Source organism: Protopterus annectens, chromosome 7.part0 (assembly GCF_019279795.1).
Source record: "Protopterus annectens isolate FY-2018-M chromosome 7.part0, PAN1.0, whole genome shotgun sequence".
Lineage (NCBI taxonomy): Eukaryota > Metazoa > Chordata > Ceratodontiformes > Protopteridae > Protopterus > Protopterus annectens.
In genome coordinates, this window is record NC_056739.1 from 403613354 (window position 1) to 403632114 (window position 18761).

Genomic DNA, 18761 nt, shown 5'->3' on the forward strand with positions numbered 1-18761 from the left:
AAGTTCAGTCTCTATTCCAGAAAAGAGGACCAGTGAAATAAAGGCTACACTGTGATTGATCAACTATAGGACTAACAATGTCAGATTTTGAGTTTTGGCATTTGTGGCTATGCTTATGGAAAGCAATTTTAGACAAACTGGCAGTGACTAAAAATATTTGCTTTGGTGGTTAAGATGTGCTTTTATTTATTCATATGAAATGAAATGATGAAGCCTATTCTCACTGATGGTATTCATGGTGTGCTCAAGTTTGCTCTCAACATTTCAACTACCTGCAGAACCATTTAGAAATTCTACTGATCAGTCCAGAAATTGCTCTTCTAGAAAGTAAGCCAATAGAGTTAAACAAATCCTTACAGAAAATGACAGCTCTAGGCTAAGTAAATCACATTGTTAAGCACATCAGAGAGCTCTACTTGAACAGGAATACATTATTGTTGTTAAACCAACAGGGAACACCTACATTCTGAAACATAACACTTCTTAACAATACGTTTTCTAGCTTTTAGGGTCCTAAATAATTGCAGAGAAGACAGATTCTTATAAAGAATAAGAAATTCGGTCTCCATACGATGAGCCAAAGTGCAATGACGTAGCATGCACCCTTCTGCAGTGTAAAAAGACTGGGAGATTACAAAATTTGTGTGTGTGTGTGTGTGTGAGATGAAAATAAACCACATTTTTTTCTTCCTTTTAATACCACTTTCAATGATACATAGTAGGAGAAACAGCAGGTTTCCCCAAGTATCATTTTGACTGAATGCTGTTCAGCTTTCAAGATTTTGGATGAGCCAATTACCTAGGGTTAGGCATGGTCCAAATCTGGCATTCCACACAAAGAGGAAAGGCAAAAACATCTCCTGCCTGAGCTGCAACTAGTGACCCAAGTTCAAATAACAGCAGACGAATGTTCCCTAACTAAATGTCTAGGGAAACATGTGTCCCCATAGTTGCATAGTCAACCTTTAAAGGTAGAACTACTTTGTGCTGCTTTGCTAATGAACGACATCACTGTGGCGCTGTCTGTTAGTACCCTGAACAACACATTTACATATAGTATTTCTGAATAATCTGGCAGGCAGAATCTCCATGAGTTTCTCTACTGAACAGAGATCTTTAGCTCTATGTGGAACAAAGTCTCCCAAATTTCAAGTGCTGTCCATAGTCAAGTTCTAATACATTCGTAATCAGTACTTAAATGGACAAAAAGGATGAAAAGTATATAAGAGGTCAGTTGTATGGGCCATAGGCAACTGAGCCCTATGAATAAATAAGGAAAGAAAAGAATCCCCCAGAGTAATGGTTTCTTACCCCCATCACTCTACAGAGAACACTAACGTTCTCGTGTGAAGCTTGGCATTCAGCACATTACGATAAGGTCTGACATGACACAAGAGGGTTAGGATTAAGCTGAGTTGCAGCACATTCCAATCAAACAAGAATAAAGTGCTCAGCAGTAATTCTTGTATGTCCTGAATATACTAAGCAGGTGGCCAGAAACAGGGAAAAATCTGACTTTATCATTCATTGGAAGTTCTAGACAATCAAAACTGTCATTCTCAACTGGTTTATCAACTGATGCCCATATGAGGCAGTCACTTAGATAAGAATAAAAGTGTATTTTTGTCAGTGTGAAGACTATTACCATAGTCACAGCAAGATAGTACATACGTAAGTACTGGGCTAGCTGCTATTGTGGACCACTTTAAGCCTAGCCAATTTACCAAGTGTTAGAATCAAACCCTGTACCTTGAATCCATGAGGTAAACACCTTAACCCTTAAGCCAACACCTGGAAAACACAACTAGCAGTGCAATGCAAATTGGAAATGCTGATTTCTAATTGTGCATCTCAAAAATCACATATGGGGCTGGAACACTGGGGGTGTGCCCATAAGTATCCTTGAAATCCAGTGTGGCTACCTTTACCTTTCAGCCAGTTAGGGAACAGCCTAAAGATTTACCAATCAAAACTTCCCGTATGTGTGATGCTTAACGGAACTGGACATATTGAAGATAAATATTCTATGAAGAATATGGAATATTAATGTTATTTTGTAAGTAAAGGCTATCCTTTCTGCTTATGTCCATTTCAATATGCTTCACAGAAACAGCTTTGCTCTGAACAGAAATAAAATGTATGCCTTTGGAACAAGTCTCAGCCATGGATCTGCTGAGATGTCTTTTCAATCATACAGAATGCTTAAATTCTGCCTTTCACTGAAAAGGCATTTCACCTAAGAGACAGAACTTGAAAATCAGGGAAGAAGCTGGAAGGCTTGAAGATTTATTTTTTTTCTGAGGTACTTGAGGCAGAAGGGACATCACTAAACACTGTGCTCTCCAGGACATTCTACCATTAAATGCTAACCATGAATCATTCTACAGAATTTCATTGTAGGTGACTAAATTCTAAACAGCGTGCATCAATCTAATGATTCATTTTTTTGTAATAGGGAAATTTCTTAACCTTGTCAAAAGATGCAAATGCATCTAAAGTAGTAAGAGAACTCAAAGTTGTTCTTCAATATATCTATAAATCATGAATAATGACAGTGGTCTTGGGATCAATATAAATTAAAAAAACTACTAAGTTTAGCTCCTAAAAATATTTTTCTCTTAATAAGGTTACCTTCTGTTAAACGTCACCTAATCATCACACTTCTATACGCAGATGTAAAACAAAACAGAGTGAAATGCAGAATTAAAGAGATGCCGAAACAGCCACTCAGATAGGATGATCAGTAATGTAATTTAATAAATATATCACAAGCATTAGGAATTTTGGAGATTTAGCAGTCACACTCCTGCAAGGATTCAGCTTTTTTACATAATTATCATGCACTTTAGAATCTTCATCTGAAGGGCTAGAAATATCTAAAGTAGTTTCAATATCTCCAGCAAACAAATTAACCTGGTAAAGGACAAGGGAGAGAGAATGTTTTGAGCCACCGTTTAAAAACTTGGGACAAATAATGTATTCCAAAGTCCTTAGCATTAGGAGCAACATCTAATTACACAAAAGTGGTTTCTCTTGAACTCCCATATTTTCATGCTATGCAAATGTGCAAGAATCAGAACTCACACAGTCCTTGACAGTTAATGCCAGTCATTCTTTAGAAACTGTTAAAATGCCACTAGTTACTCAGACACTGACAGTTAAAAAGTTTAAATCATCTGGAAAACCAGCCTTCCTTGTTTTAAACTTAGCCCTCCATTAAAATCACTGCCACTCATTTCTAGAAAAGTTTCTTGGGCTGGAAGGTTTGAGAGAGAAAACATCTTATGAAACATAGCTAAAATGAGATTCATTTTAAACCCACACCTACTAAACTGGTGATAAACTGAAAAGGAGTGGCATTATTTCCTGATGAACACTGCCCTGAGTAGAACACAGAGGAGCTTCTTAGCTGATGTGCATTATTCAAACCACCCTGCAATCACCTATGCTCCTCTATACTGAAACCTGAGCATGGTAAAATTCCCAGAAATTGATTTATTTACCCCTGATTAAACTTTTATCACATTCTCTATTTTGACATAGTAAAAAACTCTAACAAACATTAAAAAACAGAACACTTAAAATAGGATTAGTGCAGAAACAATCTTGCAAAGGGGCCATGTAACAAAAAAAAAAAAAAAAAAAAAAAAAGTACTCAAGTGATTTGAAACAGCATAATCAAGACAAAAAAAGCCTGGCTATATAAACCATGCTGTCTCAAATGGTCAAAACAAAAATAAGACCTTCAAGCAAAATCAAATTTTAAAACAAGCCTGGTAAAGGAAAAAAATAAACAGTAAAAATGTCTGCCCGACTTTGTCCTTAGAAGTCGGTGTGAAAAGTGCTAGAAGCAAGACAAGGCAATATAACCACTGCTCAACTCTGCTCAAGACAATAAAAATAGGGCTGTGAATATTCCTTTGCTTTTATTTCCTGAAAAAAATATTTGAGCTCTGTACATGGATAGTGCTCCTTCTTTTTACTTATAGAGCACTGTAAAACACAGATAATTGTTTTATATACTCTGTCATGCTGTAAAATGCCAACATATTTAAACAACTGAAGTAAGCCAATAATTATCTACACTTGTGATAAAGTCCATCTGTGCAGTAAAATCTTCTTCACAAAAATGGAAACTCTTAGAAAGACGTGATCTCTTCACAAAGGCAAACAGAACTGGTTAGTCCTACCTCAAAGGATGGGCTACTATTCTTACTAAGTAATAAAACAAAAGCCAGGGCCAGTTAATTATAGGAAGAAGCGCTACTATTATGCAAACTATGAGCTAAAGTAATGCCTCTTGGGAGTGGCTGTGATCTAATTACATTGTGAAGACATAAATGATGAAAAACTACTGATAATTCTTTTTTAATAGGACAAATAAAAGTAGAAGCCCTCTTGTCCTTGGACTGCCAAATCCTGAATAAAATCTGAATGTTCAGTGCACAGTATCTAAAAGTGCTTTACTGAGTCAGAAGTAACAAGATGAGAAAAGAGGGTATGCCTAAATGGCCTTTATTGAAACACATTCAGCTTTCAATCATTTCAGACAGTTCAAGCAAAAGATCATCCTCATCTTTTCCAGGTTCCAGTTCAATCTCTACTTCCAGACTGTCATTCGAAAATTCTTGTATCAGTGCCTCAAAGTCATCATCATCATCGATGCCTGCTGACTGCTTGCTGGATGACACAGAGCTAAGTCTGTGCATTTTAGCCGAGGTTCGAGATGATGTAGGGCTCACGGCCTCAGTTGGTGATGGGACTACAGGCTGATTCTGAACAGAAGGCTGAATGCTAGGCAAAACAATAAAAGAATGTTTAGACAGAAATGTTCAAAAAATCTGTTCTACCGTCTATTGAATATACATTTCAAAGCAAAAAAAAAAAATCATCAGCTAAAGTACATTATGAAAAGACCAAAGCGGAACATATTGCTGCTGCTTATGGTTCAAAATCCCAAACCCTTATCCCCCTAAACCAAAAAGAGTGGCTCACAATTCAACAAAATTACAGTAGTGTAAGTAACTTACCATAACTGCAGACGCTGAGTAGATCAATGTTGCAGTCCTAAGTCCTGGGACATCCTGCCATACAATAGTAGTATAAAGGTTTGTCAGCCGGCACAAACTTCAGGTCCTTCTTGTTTGAGGCAGAGGTCTGATGTTCCTTAGGTGGAGCAAAGCCTACCCCACTGACAGCCAGAAGCCCTTAAAGAAGCACAAAAAGGGATGGGGAAGGTTATGAATAGATGGGATACCCACTGAAACTCCAGGGCAAAACAGGACGAAGGACGAAAAGCGGTATTGCAACACTGACCTACTAGAACATCCACAATTACGGAAAGTTATCTGCACAATTGTACAATGTTCATAACAGTCAAGTGTTACAGTACTACATCTTGGGAAGATTACCAAAGCTTTCTTACTAGGGAAGATAGAGTTCTGAGATGGGAACAGCAAGCTCTGCAGAATGGTAGAAGTGAACCCATTTCTAGCCCTGAATGTGGCACCAAAATAGTTATGTTTGGTACAGTTGGATGCAGAGGTCCAAATGGCTGATTCCAGGATAGCCTGAGTAGGAGTACCTTTCAAAAATGCTGTAGTGGTATTAATTCATGTTGACTGGGCTCTGACTCTGCCAGTGATCTGATTGTCATCGTGAGGGCAACATAAAGTAACAAATTTAGCAAACCATTCTGAAATGGCCCGTTTTCCTTTTGGCCATTCCTGCTTGCCTTCTGCAAAAGATATCAACAGCTGGTCCTATCGGTTTGTGAAATCAGCAGTACTATCCCCCACAATCATCCCTCAAGTTGGTGTATTACTACTGCTATGTAACCTACAGAGGTAGGTGTCCAGCTGAAATTTAATGAGTCAACCAACACAAACCCAGTAATAAATGATGCCACTATATTAAAACAATACTACTTTGCAAAGAGCAGGACTTCATCCATCAATCTCTCGCCATTCAATGCCACTTTCCTACCTTCTTGACAGTTACGCCTGACTGTAACAGGTCTTCTCTCACACAATCCAACCATCTCTTTGCTGGGCACACTCATTTCCTCTTGTCTTCTTCCTGTCTCTTCCAGTCTTTACCAGATTGCCTCTCTGCACATGTGCCCAAACAAACGTAATCTGTTCTCTTTGATTTTCTCTGCAAATGGAGCTACTTTGGCTTCTGCTCTGAAGTCCCCATTTCACCTCTGCCTTCCTCAACTGTTCTGCCTTTATAGCCCAGGTTTCTGTATGAAACAGAAATACTGGTCGCACCACTATTTTGTACATCTTTTCAGTTTCTTTGGCATTCTGCTGTCACACACTACCCCTGACATTTTGTGCTAGCTGGCTGATGCCCCTCTGATTCTAACTTTGACCTCCTCATTCAGACTTCCCTTCTCCTCAACCAACCCTAACAAATACTTCAAGCTGTTAACCTGTTCCACTATTTTCCCTTCTATCTCAATTCTCAGCTTCTTCTAATTTCCCCCATTTGATGCTATTACAACCATTTTATCTGTTTTCTGTTTTTATCCCACCTGCCTCCAGTTTTGCATTCTATTCCATTCCCCTATCCTTTGCTGAAGTTCTTGCTCAGGGTCTTCCTGTAATGCCACATCATCTGCATACACCAGCTTAGCTCATCTGTCCCCTCCAACTTGTTTGTTAATGCATCTTGCAAAGGGAATACTCTGATGTTAATTCGGAACACATTTAGCAGTGAGATTATGGAAGAAAGATCTTAAATGCCCTAACAACTTCTTCCTCCAAATGTACTATTAGGATACTTTCATCCCACAGATATACTAAGTGTAAGACTATAATGGGCAACAATCCTTAATGGGCTCCTTTCTCAGAAGTTTTTGCATAATTCATGAAAAACTGTGCCAAAGCCTAATATGTACATTGATTATCCAATGTCTATTAGTTTAAGCTGCTGCCTCAAGGATATTCTTAATAAAAACATTCTTAAAATATGCAGTAGAAGTGAAAGTACATTTGTGTCAAGTCTTAATGATAATCAAAATGTTCTTGTCTTCACAGTACTGGATGGGTATTCACACTATCTGAAGGCAGCCTACACTGGCTAAATGTTTTCTATTAGAAGTAAGTAATTATATACAACTCCTGAACTTTGACTGACTGCATGCACAGTGCATGTAATGCATACAGCGGCCAAACGGGTGGGATAGCACATTTGACTTTGATGCTAAGAAGATCAGATGAATGTGGGTTGTATTAATAACTAGGTACTTGGATTCACTTTTCCAATACTGACACTAAAGTGTAACATAATGAAGAGAGGATTCGCTTCTGAGGTACTGTTTTTTAGATCAGACAGTAAACTAATGTCCCATCTGCCTGAATAGGTGGTAGTTCAGCTGGATGGGGAAAATCACTTGACATTTAACAAAAAAGTACAGTTTTGTACCTACCATAAATGTAGATGTTCGAAGATCCACATTGCTGCAGTCCTTACTTAGGGGTAGTCCGCTGTCACCAAAGTGGCTGCTCTGGGTGGTCCGGCGCCCAAGTTATTAGGCTGTCAGGGTAGGGTAGGCGCATGACTGACTATCCTCAGTCTTTTCTTGCCCCAGATGTCAGAAGGCCAAACCAGAAAGGCCACAGCCTAAAACAGAATAGCTCCCAAAAACATGCCCAACAACAACCATAACCTAAAGCATAACACCAAGTCTAACTACAGTGGGGAAGGAGGGACTGCAGCAATGTGGATCTTGAACATCTACATTTATGGTAGGTACAAAACTGTACTATGTTCTTCATCTCACATTGCTGCAGTCCTTACTTATGGGTAGAATCCCAAAGCAACGGGAAAGGGAGGATGGTAAAATCATAAAGCATTAGGGGCGCTAAAATGCCCTGTAAAATTGCAGTGGCAAATCCAGCCCTAGACTTAGAATAAAGAGGAAGGTGGTAATGTTTAGAAAAGGTATGCACTGAACTCCAAGTAGCTGCCTCCAAAATGTCTTTGTAGCTACCCCTTAGAAAGGAGAAGTAGCAGTAGCCCTAGTGGAATGAGGCCTGATTCCAGCAGGAATCTCCTTACCATGATGGGAATAACAGAAAGAAATACAAAACCCAATCCATTTAGAAATAGTTTGTTTCGAAACAGGTTTACCCAGTGAACCCAAAGCAAAAGAAACAAACAATTGCTGAGACTGTCTGAACTCTTTGGTTCTACTCAAATAATAACTGCCTGTGAATATCCAAAGTATGCAAAATTTTCTCCCCTTTATTTTGGGGTTTGCATAAAAGTAGGCAAATGAATAGTTTGATTTAAGGCCACACTAGAAACCACCTTAGGCATAAAGGAAGGATTAAAGATACCCTATCCTTATGAAAAATCAGGAAAGGCTCCACTGCCATGAGGGTCTGTAATTCAGAAACCCTTCTTGCAGAGGTAATGGCCAACAAAAAAGCAGTTTTCCATGACAAATACTTTAACTTGGCAGTAGCTGCAGGCTCAAAAGGTTGTAGAGTAAGTTTTTCCAACACAAAATTGAGATCCCAAGCAGGAGTAGGAGCTCTCTTATATTCTTTGCCCCTCTAAGAAATTGCTTAAACCAAGGATGAGAGAACAAAGGAGGGTCACAATCATAGTGAGCAGAAATGGCTGCAGCATGGACCTTTATTGAGGAGAAAGACAAACCCTTGTCCAACAACTCAGTAAGATATTGAAGAGCAACACTTAAATCAGGTTTGGAGACATCAAAGTCCTTTCCTTTGCTCCAAATAAAAATCTCCTCCATTTATCAGCGTAAACTTTCCTGGTACTAGGCCTCCTGGCCTCCAAAATAACATTTAAAACTTGTTGTGGAAGCTGAGACCCTCCAGAGTCTAAAACAGAATATGCCAGGCTGTTAGATGTAGAGACTGAATCTTGACATTGAGGAAGTGACTGTCCTCTTGTGACAAGGAATCAAAGGCAGAGGCCATGGAGGTTCTCGACTAAGCTCCTCAGTAGTGGGTACCAGTGTTGTCGAGGCCAATCCGTGCTATCAAAATCATGGTTGGCTTGTCTTGTCTGGCCTTCAAGAGTACCTTGGGAAGAAGAGGCAGAGGTGGAAAGGCATATACATGCAGATTGTTCCAACTGAATGATCCACCTTCCAAGCTGTGTGATGAAACATTTTGTGCAAAACTTTGGCAACTGGTAATTTAGTGGAGAAGCGAACAGATCTATGTCTGGAGTTACCCATAACACTGTCAACTGTTGAAATACATGAGGATCCAATTTCCATTCGTGAGGATCCACTATTTGTCTGCTCAATACATCTGCTAAGGAGTTCTGTGCTCCTGGTAGAAACCTTGCCTGAAGATTGAGGTGTAGATTGAGAGCAGTTTCCCACAGAATCATCGCTTGCCTGCAAAGAGGGTAAGAATGGGTTCCCCTGCTTGTTGATGTACCACATGACAGTAGTGTTGTCTGTTTGAATCAACACCTGCCCTGGGTGAAGTAAATCTTTGAAAGCCATCAATGCAAACTGGACTGCTAACATTTCCTTCAAGTTGATATGCAAATGTTGGAGTTTGACAGGCCACGTGTTTTGCACCCATTTTCCATTGAGGTGTGCTCCCGAGCCTTGTCCGAGGCATCTGTCGTTAGAATTTGACTCGCCTCTGGCCGGGTCACAGAGAGTCCCTTGTTTAGGTGACATTCCTGAGCCCACCACAAAAACTCCTTGAATGCAAGGTATTATCTGAATGACAGTGTCTAGATCTTGGCAGTGCTGTGTCCATACATTTTTGAGATACCATTGAAGCTTCCTCATATGCAATTTGGCATTGGGAAGCACCAGAATACAAGATGCCATGAACCCCAAGGCTTGAAGGACTGTCCTTGCAGTCAGCCTGGACCGTAGAGACATTTGATGGAAATAAAGAGAAAGGCTTCTTTGTTTGTCCGGGGTCAAGGCCGTCTGGGAAGCTGTATTCAGTCTCACACCCAGAAAGCACATGTCCTGAGAGGGTACTAGACTGGACTTTGTTTCGTTCACAGAATACCCTAGGCATCTTAACACTGCCATCACATACTGTAGATGATGAAGAAGTTCGTCCTTTTCTTGTGCAATAATCAGGCAATCGTCCAAATAAGGATAAATCTGTATTCCTCTTAGTCTGAAAATGCTATCACTGGAGCCAGAACCTTTGTGAACACTCTGGGCAGTAGATAAGCCAAAGGGCAATGCAGAGAACTGATAATGTAAATTTCGAAACGCAGCCGCAGGTACCTCCTGCAACTGGGCCTGATAGGAACATGAAGGTAAGCCTCTTTGAGGTCCAGAGTAACCATCCAGTGATCTTTTCCCAACAGAGGTAAAAGTTGTTGTAAAGTCAGCATCTTGAACCTTGGAATTTCCAGGTAAGTGTTGAGGAGAGATAAATCCAAAATTGGTCTCCACGTGTTCTCTTTGGAACTAGAAACAGGCGAGAATAAAATCCTAGGCCCACTTCTGACAGAGGAACTGGCTGTATATCTCCTAGTTGAAGAAGTAAAGAAATTTGTCTGCCTCTATCCTTTGCCGAGGAGGGACGTCTGGCATGCCTTTGAAAGAAGGCATGGTATGGAAATAGAACTTGTAACCTCGGTTTATAATGTCCAATACCCATTTGTCCTGGGTGACTAAATGCCAGTTTTGCTTGAAAAGAGCCAACTTTCCTCCTAAAGGAGCTGCCAGGCAAGAAGAATCTGGCAGCTGAAAATGTAGGTCATTGGCCTGTTTACGAAAGGACTGGCCCCTGCCCTCACCAGCAGATTGAGCAGGCGAACTCCATTGTCTCGGCCTGAAAGTACTCTGAGCTCTGCCCCTACAGATCTACCCCTGAGAATCAGAAGATTAGTAGGCCAATTTCTACTAAACTTTGGAGGTTGTACCTGCAAAAATCTTTAACAGTCTGCATAGACTTAGCCTTGTCTTCCATTTTCTTTAAGACTGACTCCACAGGAGGACCAAACAAAACTTCAGACTGTAAAGGGGCATCCAGAATTCTAGACTTAACATGCTCAGACAAATTCCATCCTTAAGCCAGGCGTGCCTCTGAATAACTGAACCAGTGGCAGCCACCCTGGAAGAAGCCTGTAAAGCATCAAAACCACATTGCAAAGAGTGCTTACCCACCTGTTCAGAAACATGCACTAAATCCTGCAATTCTTTACACTCTATGCCCTCTGCCAAAGCATCTACTTTAGACCTTAGCTGAGAAAGGAGGAAATTCTGATACTTCAACATATGAAACTGGCAGTTCAAAGCTCTCATTGCTAAAGTAGAAGAGGTATACACCTTCTTACCCCATCTATCCAAAGCTCTAGCTTCCTTATCCAGAGGAACCGGATTCTTAACAACAGAGGCTCTAACACCCTTAGGCCCCTGACTAATAGTTTCTGGGTCCGCCCTGGGACTCTTATACAGATATTTATGAGCCTCAGGCACCCTGTAATACCTGTCCGGTTTAACTGGGGCAGGAGGCACAGAATCTGGATTAAGGGAAGCTTCCGAAAAAACATCCGAAACAACATCCAAAACCGGAGGTATAGCTAAGGGTCTATGCTGTGGTAAAAACAAGAACTCCCTAAGTCTCTTCCGTGAATCAGAGTAATCCTGTCCCTCCCACTGAAAATTCTCCCTCATGGAATGCAGAGTTTCTGAAAATGAAAAATCCTCTGGAGGAGAAGCAGAAGGAGTGGAATCCTCAGCATCAGAATCAGAGTAAGGAGGGAAATCTTGAATGTCTTCAGCAGAAGACTCTGAATCATCTGAGGCCTGCCCCAAACTTTCCAACTCTGGCTCCATCCTGGGCCTTTTATCAGGAGGGGGAATAGAACCTCTAATTAAAGTAATCAAATCCTCTGCCATTTTAAGCATGTGCTTTTAGGCACAGACCCTGAAGAACCAGAACTGACACCAGAGGAAGGCAAGACAGACCTGCCCTTAGAAGGAGCCTTAGAAACAGTAGCAGAAGGCCTAACCACCTTAGGCATAGAAGGGAGAATAGTAACCTGAGAGGCCCCTTCAGCCTGACCTGCCTCCTGAGAGGCCACATCCTGTAAAATCAAAGTTTCTGGGACTCAACAGAAACTTCAGCCGGATCCACCTGTTCAGCTGTAGCTCGAATCATCCTGCCTAGGCTTTAAAGATTTGTCTTTGCACTTCTTAGTAGAAGCAGCCGGAGCATCCGACGGCATATTATAATTACACCTCTTGCCAAAGACTAACCTAGCGCAATCTAACCTCCTTTATAGTGCGCTTATTAAACCTAAAAAAAAAACCGACACACCACACGCCGTGCTTTCGTCCCAAACAAGGAATACAAAGTGGTAATCCTATCTGTTTCCCACAAGAAATACAATTATTCACTTTTCTGATATCCGGTAAGTAACTGAGGCAAGAAAAACAAAAATATTCTAACTTGGTATCGGTCTGAAACTCACCATGCGGCAAAAGACTGAGGATATGGACGCCGTCATGCGCCCTTTATACCCCTGAGCTCTGATGTCAGAACTAAGTGCCCATGACCGTAAGTAAGGACTGCAGCAATGTGAGATGAAGAACATCAGCATGGCCATCTTATTCTACTAATTCTAAAATTACAACATAAAACATTTTAGCATTATTAATTTACAGACCTTTCTATCCAAGTCTATATATCTTGCGTTCTTTAAAAATCATTTCTTGATTTTACATAAATGATTTTTTCCCTCACTCCATTATTCTAAAATTTCTAACTTTTTTTTAGCCCCCTTGTCCCATTGCTTTATTATGTAATAAGTGAGCACACTTCTCATTCCTCATATTTTTCTCTCCCTACCCCCACAAAAGAAATATACTTTATTGCAGATCACTGTACACATTTCTACAGTAAGTGAAATCCTCATGCATGACACATATATTACTATTTCACCAGTGACTGGTCTCCTAATTCCAAACTACGTAAAGTGAAAATTCTAATACAACCACACACAGCCCAATACTGGTGTTACCTACTTTCTTTTTTTAATGTACAATACCCCATGAAATCCCCATGCTCAAAGCATGCTAAGACTCTATAATAATGCTATCCATTTTCTTATTATAACAATTTAGTTAACCAATCCACAATCTATTAACAGAAACTGTTACTAACCTTTTTCTATCAATGACAACTGAGAAAACAAACTGTCCGGTTGTTCCGACGGCATTGTATAATTGAACCTTCGGCCAAAGTAGTGCAAAGCAAAATCAAAACGTCGTTTTTTAGTGCGTTTGTTAAATCTAGCACAAAACCGACAACTAGTGACGTCATGATCAGGGCCTTGGCATGGAATACAGTAAGAGTGGAAGTCCTTATGAGGTATTTGCTTCCCACAAGAAATACAATTATTAACTTTTTCTGAGGGGTACTTAGCTGTATTGAAGACTTCGGATCTGAAATTCGACTTCGAAAAACTCATACTCAGGAGTCGGCCGACCGGCACTTGCGAACTGCTTTTGCTTCGGGCACCGCGCGGCAAGAAAGACTAAAGAAAATGGTGTCGGATGCATCTTATATACCCCTGGCGCACTGACGTCAGGGAAGAAGTGACAGCAACCAACGCCAGACCAAGACTTTGGCTGACTGTGGGACCGCCTGATGGCAGGATAACCCAAGTGTAATGACTGCAGCAGTGTAACACGAAGAACATCTGTCCGTTACCTTTCTGTTAATAACTAATTTTTTTGTCATCACAATCTGACCTTACAGATTACTGAGATAGCTGACCCTGAGGTAACGTTTTCCTTTTTCACTTCTCACTCGTTCCTCTCCAACATGATGCCAAACCACCCATTTCTTTCTATCTTTCTTTACTTGATATTTTCACAGCATTCTTGTACATTTTTCCCTTCTTGAGTTCATCCATTATTTCACCCCATATCATACCTCTCAAAATCTTAATGCAATAAATATAGACAAAGCCTAAAATAATGGGGGGACAAATGCCCAAAAATAGAGACAGATTTTAAACATTGCTTTTATAAACTTAGAAAGCTGCTCGAACAGGATTTGTGTTGGCATGCATTTTCTGAATGAAATGAAATCTGAAACAAATATATGTCATTATTTAATGACTTCAATATTCTGTGATTTGCCAGAAAACCACAGATTTTATAAGGAACAGACCAAATATTTGAGGCAAAAAAGTGGACATTCTGCAAAAATCTGTACAGTTGAGGGGTATGCCCCATATCTTTTCATCCCTTTTTCATTTACTAGTTATTACTTTTTTGACTAGACACACTGTCAGTGGTAATTCTGAGCTCCTGTTTTCCATTTGCATCCTAATTCAACAACTAGAGACTTCTTGTGTGGGCAGATATTCCCTCCCAATAAGTCATATCAGATACTTTTGAATACCTCATTTTATGCCTTCCAAGCCCTGGCATCTCCGAAAGATATTCTCTCAGGTTCCCTTCTGCCCTTCACTGCATCTCCTGATTGTGTCTTCACTCTGTGGGAACATGAGCTGTAACCTACTCATTGTGTAAAAGTACTTATGCAGACATTGCCAGGCAAACATTTGAAACCTCCTGGATATTATTACGTATCCTGGTGCCAAACAGATTTCCTCCCACTGCTCCATCTATCGCTTAACCATTCTCTCACTCAAAGACTGTCCCAAAATGTCACTCTGATCCCTATAGCTGTCTACTAATTGTCTATAAACTCTAGTAATTAACTTTTACTCGGTACAGTTTTGTGTTCAGGCTTCTATTATTAAGTATATCCATCCTGCCTTCCCCTGATGTTCCTCAGCTTGTGTTTTTTTGCATTTTACCTCATCTATAGGTTCATAGATGGGTACTAGGCTATCGGTCCAAGGGCCTAAGTAAGCCTAGCCAACTAGGTTCCCTGACTTACACCACCCAAGAAAGTTACTTTCCTGTGCCCCTGTCAAGCAGAGCCACAGAAGTGATCTCTCGGGTGTATTTCCTATTTCCCATCCACTCATCAAGATTTTTTTTGAAGAGTGCTAATGAGGAAAGTACAGTTTTGTACCTACCATAAATGTAGATGTCCAATAGGTATGCATCTGCAGTCCTTACATATGGGTTGTCCTGCCTCAGGCAGCCCTTCGGCCGGCCGGATTCCAAAGTCTGGGCCCGGCGTCGGCTGATGTCACCCCTTTCCCGACGTCAGAGCGCCTGGGATATAAAAGCGTCAGCCAACGCCATCTTCCTCAGTTTTTCTTGCCCCAGATGCCAGTTGCCCTCTAAGTAAGGCTAAATTTGGAGAGATGAAAAAATTCCAAACATGCACAGTAATAAAAAACAAATACACCATAAAAGATAACCCCAGCTAGCTAAAATGAGGGATATGTACCCATAGTATACCACAGAGGGGTAGGAGGGAGGGAAAACCTGACTGCAGATGCATACCTATCGGACATCTACATTTATGGTAGGTACAAAACTGTACTATGTCCTTCAAGGATGCATCTGCAGTCCTTACATATGGGTAGAATACCATAGCCCAGCTGGGGGCGGTAGGACCTAAGGAAAGGATGGTGTAGCTAACATGCCCTGCAGGACTGCACTAGCAAAGCCTGCTCTGGATCTGGAATATAAGGGAAAATTGTAATGCTTGGAAAATGTAAGCACGGAGCTCCATGTAGCAGCTTCTAGAATGTCCTTTGTAGCCACCCCTCTTAAGAAGGCTGTGGAGGTGGCTGTTGCTCTGGTGGAATGAGGCCTTATGTTAGGTGGCACAGCTTTTCCATGAAAAGAGTAACAGAATCGAATGCAATTTCCTATCCATTTTGAAATTGTCTGTTTGGAAATTGCTTTTCCTTGTACACCAGCAGCATATGCTACAAAGAGTTGGTCAGATTTTCTATAAGTCTTAGTTCTGTCCAAGTAGTAGCGCAACTGTCTGTGGATGTCCAAAGTATGCAGAAGTTTCTCTCCTTTATTTTGTGGATTTGGAAAGAAGGTCGGCAGGTGAATAGTTTGGTTCAGTGAAACCCTGGATACCACCTTTGGCATGAATGAAGGATTGGTTCTCAAAGAGACTCTGTCCTGATGAAAAATGAGAAATGGCTGTACTGCCATGAGGGCCTGTAGCTCAGATACTCTTCTTGCTGAGGTTATGGCCAGAAGGAAGGCAGTCTTCCAAGATAGGAATTGTAGTTCTGAAGATGCTGCTGGTTCGAATGGAGGAAGAGTTAATTTTTCCAACATGAAGTTAAGGTCCCATGCAGGCACTGGTGGTTTCCTTGGAGGGTTGATGTTTTTTATTCCTCTTAGAAACTGCCTCAGTAGAGGATGAGAGAATACAGGTGGCTCAGTGTTGTACTCTGCTGAAATTGCTGAAGCATGAATTTTTATGGAGGAATAAGAAAGGCCATTATGGAGCATTTCAGCCAAGTATTCCAGAATATGTGGAATGCTCATGACTGTCGGATCTTGACCCTTTGTGGTGTTCCAGGAATGAAATCTTTTCCATTTTGATGAATATGCTTTTCTTGTGGAAGGACGCCGGGCTTCCATGATGATATCCTGTACCCTCTTGGATAGTTTATCCTGGCGAGGAGTCAAGGTATTTTCCAGGCTGTCAGCTGTAAGGTTTTCAGGCTGGAGTGCAGGGTCTTGTTCATAGGTTCATAGGTTTATACTAGGCTATCTGCCCTAAGGCATTTATAAGCCTAGCCCAAAGTTATGTGGCTTACGCCACCCCTTATGTTAGGAATAATGTGCCCATTAGTTTGTTGTGCCTCTGTTGTAATTGTGTTGTGTCAGCAGAGGTGGCCATTGTGGTAGAGGCCAAGGTTTTGTGCGTGACATGCTCCTTAACAGTGGGTACCAGTGTTGTCTTGGCCAGTCCGGAGCTATCAGAATTACCTTTGGTTGCTCTGTCCTGATCTTCAGTAAGACCTTGGTCATTAGTGGCAGCGGTGGGAATGCATATACTGTTAGAGTATTCCAGCTGAAGGAGAGGGCGTCCACTTTCCATGCTTGAGGATGGTATGTCCTTGTGCAGAATTTCCTCAGTTGATGGTTGTGGTGGGAGGCGAATAGATCTATGTCTGGCCTTCCCCATGATTGTGTTATCTGGAGGAAGATATCTGGGTGTAACATCCATTCGTGTGGATCCATGATGTTTCTGCTCAGGCTGTCCGCCAATACATTGTCTTTTCCTGGTACGAACTGGGATTGTAGCTCTATATTGAGTTTTAGGGAAAGTTCCCACAGATTCATTGCCAGCCTGCAAAGAGGGTATGAATGGGTACCTCCTTGCTTGTTTATGTACCACATAACTGTGGTATTGTCTGTCTTTATTAACAGGTGACCTTGGTGCAGGAAGTGCTTGAAGGCCTCGATGGAATGTATCACTGCCAGCATTTCCTTTTGGTTGATGTGCAGATGCAATTCTTTTTGTGTCCATTGTCCTTGAATGCACCTGTCTTCCATGAGTGCTCCCCATCCATGATCTGAGGCGTCCGTTGTAATGGTTTGGCTGGTATGTGGCTTGCTGAAAAGCAGGCCTATGTTCATCTGGCTTGCTTTTGCCCACCACAGGAATTCCTTCTGAAGACATGGAATGATGGGGATCAAAGTTTCTAGGCTGTGACTGTGCTGAGACCATAGACTCCTTAGGTACCATTGTAGTTTCCTCATATGCAGCCTTGCTTGCGGAATCAGAAGAATGCAAGATGCCATGAAACCCAGGGCCTGCAGGATTTTCCTTGCAGATAGCTGAGTTTGTGTTGTTAGATTTCTGAAATAATCCGGTAGTTGTGCTTGTTTTTTTTTTCTGAGAGAAAAGCCATATGGGTGTTTGTATCCAGTTTTGCACCCAGGAAAATTATTTGTTGGGATGGAACAAGTCTTGATTTCTGAACGTTGACTGTATATCCCAAGGCCTGTAGTAGTCGGATGGCATAGTTTAAGTGTTTTGCCAGTGTTTGCTGGCTGTCCGCTTGTATGAGGCAGTCGTCCAGGTATGGGTATATTTGAATCCCCTGAATTCTGCAATGTGCAATTTACTGATGCCAGGTATTTCGTGAATACTCTGGGCGCAGTAGATAAGCCAAAGGGCAATGCTGAGAATTGATAATGCTCTGACCCTGCAAGAAATCTGAGGTGTCTTCTGCAACTTTGTCTGATAGGGACATGCAGGTATGCCTCCTTGAGGTCTAGAGTTACCAGCCAGGACCCCTTGCCCAGCATAGGAAGGAGTTGCTGTAAGGTCAGCATTTTGAATTTTGGCACAATGAGGTAAGTATTCAGTGCGGACAAGTCCAGAATAGGCCTCCATTGCTTTTCTTTTCTTTTCTTGAAACAAGGAATAGTCTGGAATAAAATCCTTGGCCTTGTTCTATGAGAGGGACACTTTCTATTGCTTTCATCTGTAGTAGTTTGAAAGCCTCTGTCCTTTGGTTTGGTGGCAGGTTTGGCATGCCTTGCCTTTTTGGTAATGTATGAAAACGGAACCTGTATCCTTTGTCTATTATTTGTAGAGTCCATTTGTCTTTTGTAATACTGTGCCAATTTTTTGAGAATAAAGATAGCTTTCCGCCCAAAGGTGCTTCCAATTGAGCCCTGGTTGGCGGGGACAAAGTCAAGTCATTGAGATGGTCCTTGTGAAGTAGTTGTAGGCCCTGCAGTACCTCTCTGGTTAGGAGGCTGCCATTGACGTCCTCTGTAGGAGCCTCGAGCTTGCCCTCTACCTCTGGCACGCCTGTTTCTGCCTCTTTGAGATCTGTCTGTGTCCGGAAAGGACCAATTC

At 41.3% G+C, this 18761-nt stretch overlaps 1 protein-coding gene across 1 annotated transcript in view; it reads right to left on the bottom strand.

Annotated features, from left to right (window-relative positions):
- Positions 1 to 3909: 3909 nt before the first annotated feature.
- LOC122805962 (zinc finger CCCH domain-containing protein 11A-like) overlaps positions 3910 to 18761 on the bottom strand; it is a 1052395-nt gene continuing 1037543 nt past the window's right edge. The window contains exon 20 of the mRNA XM_044076203.1: positions 3910 to 4794. Coding sequence (XP_043932138.1) covers positions 4530 to 4794 — 265 coding nt within the window. The 3' untranslated portion in view covers positions 3910 to 4529. The remainder of the gene's footprint in view (positions 4795 to 18761) is intronic.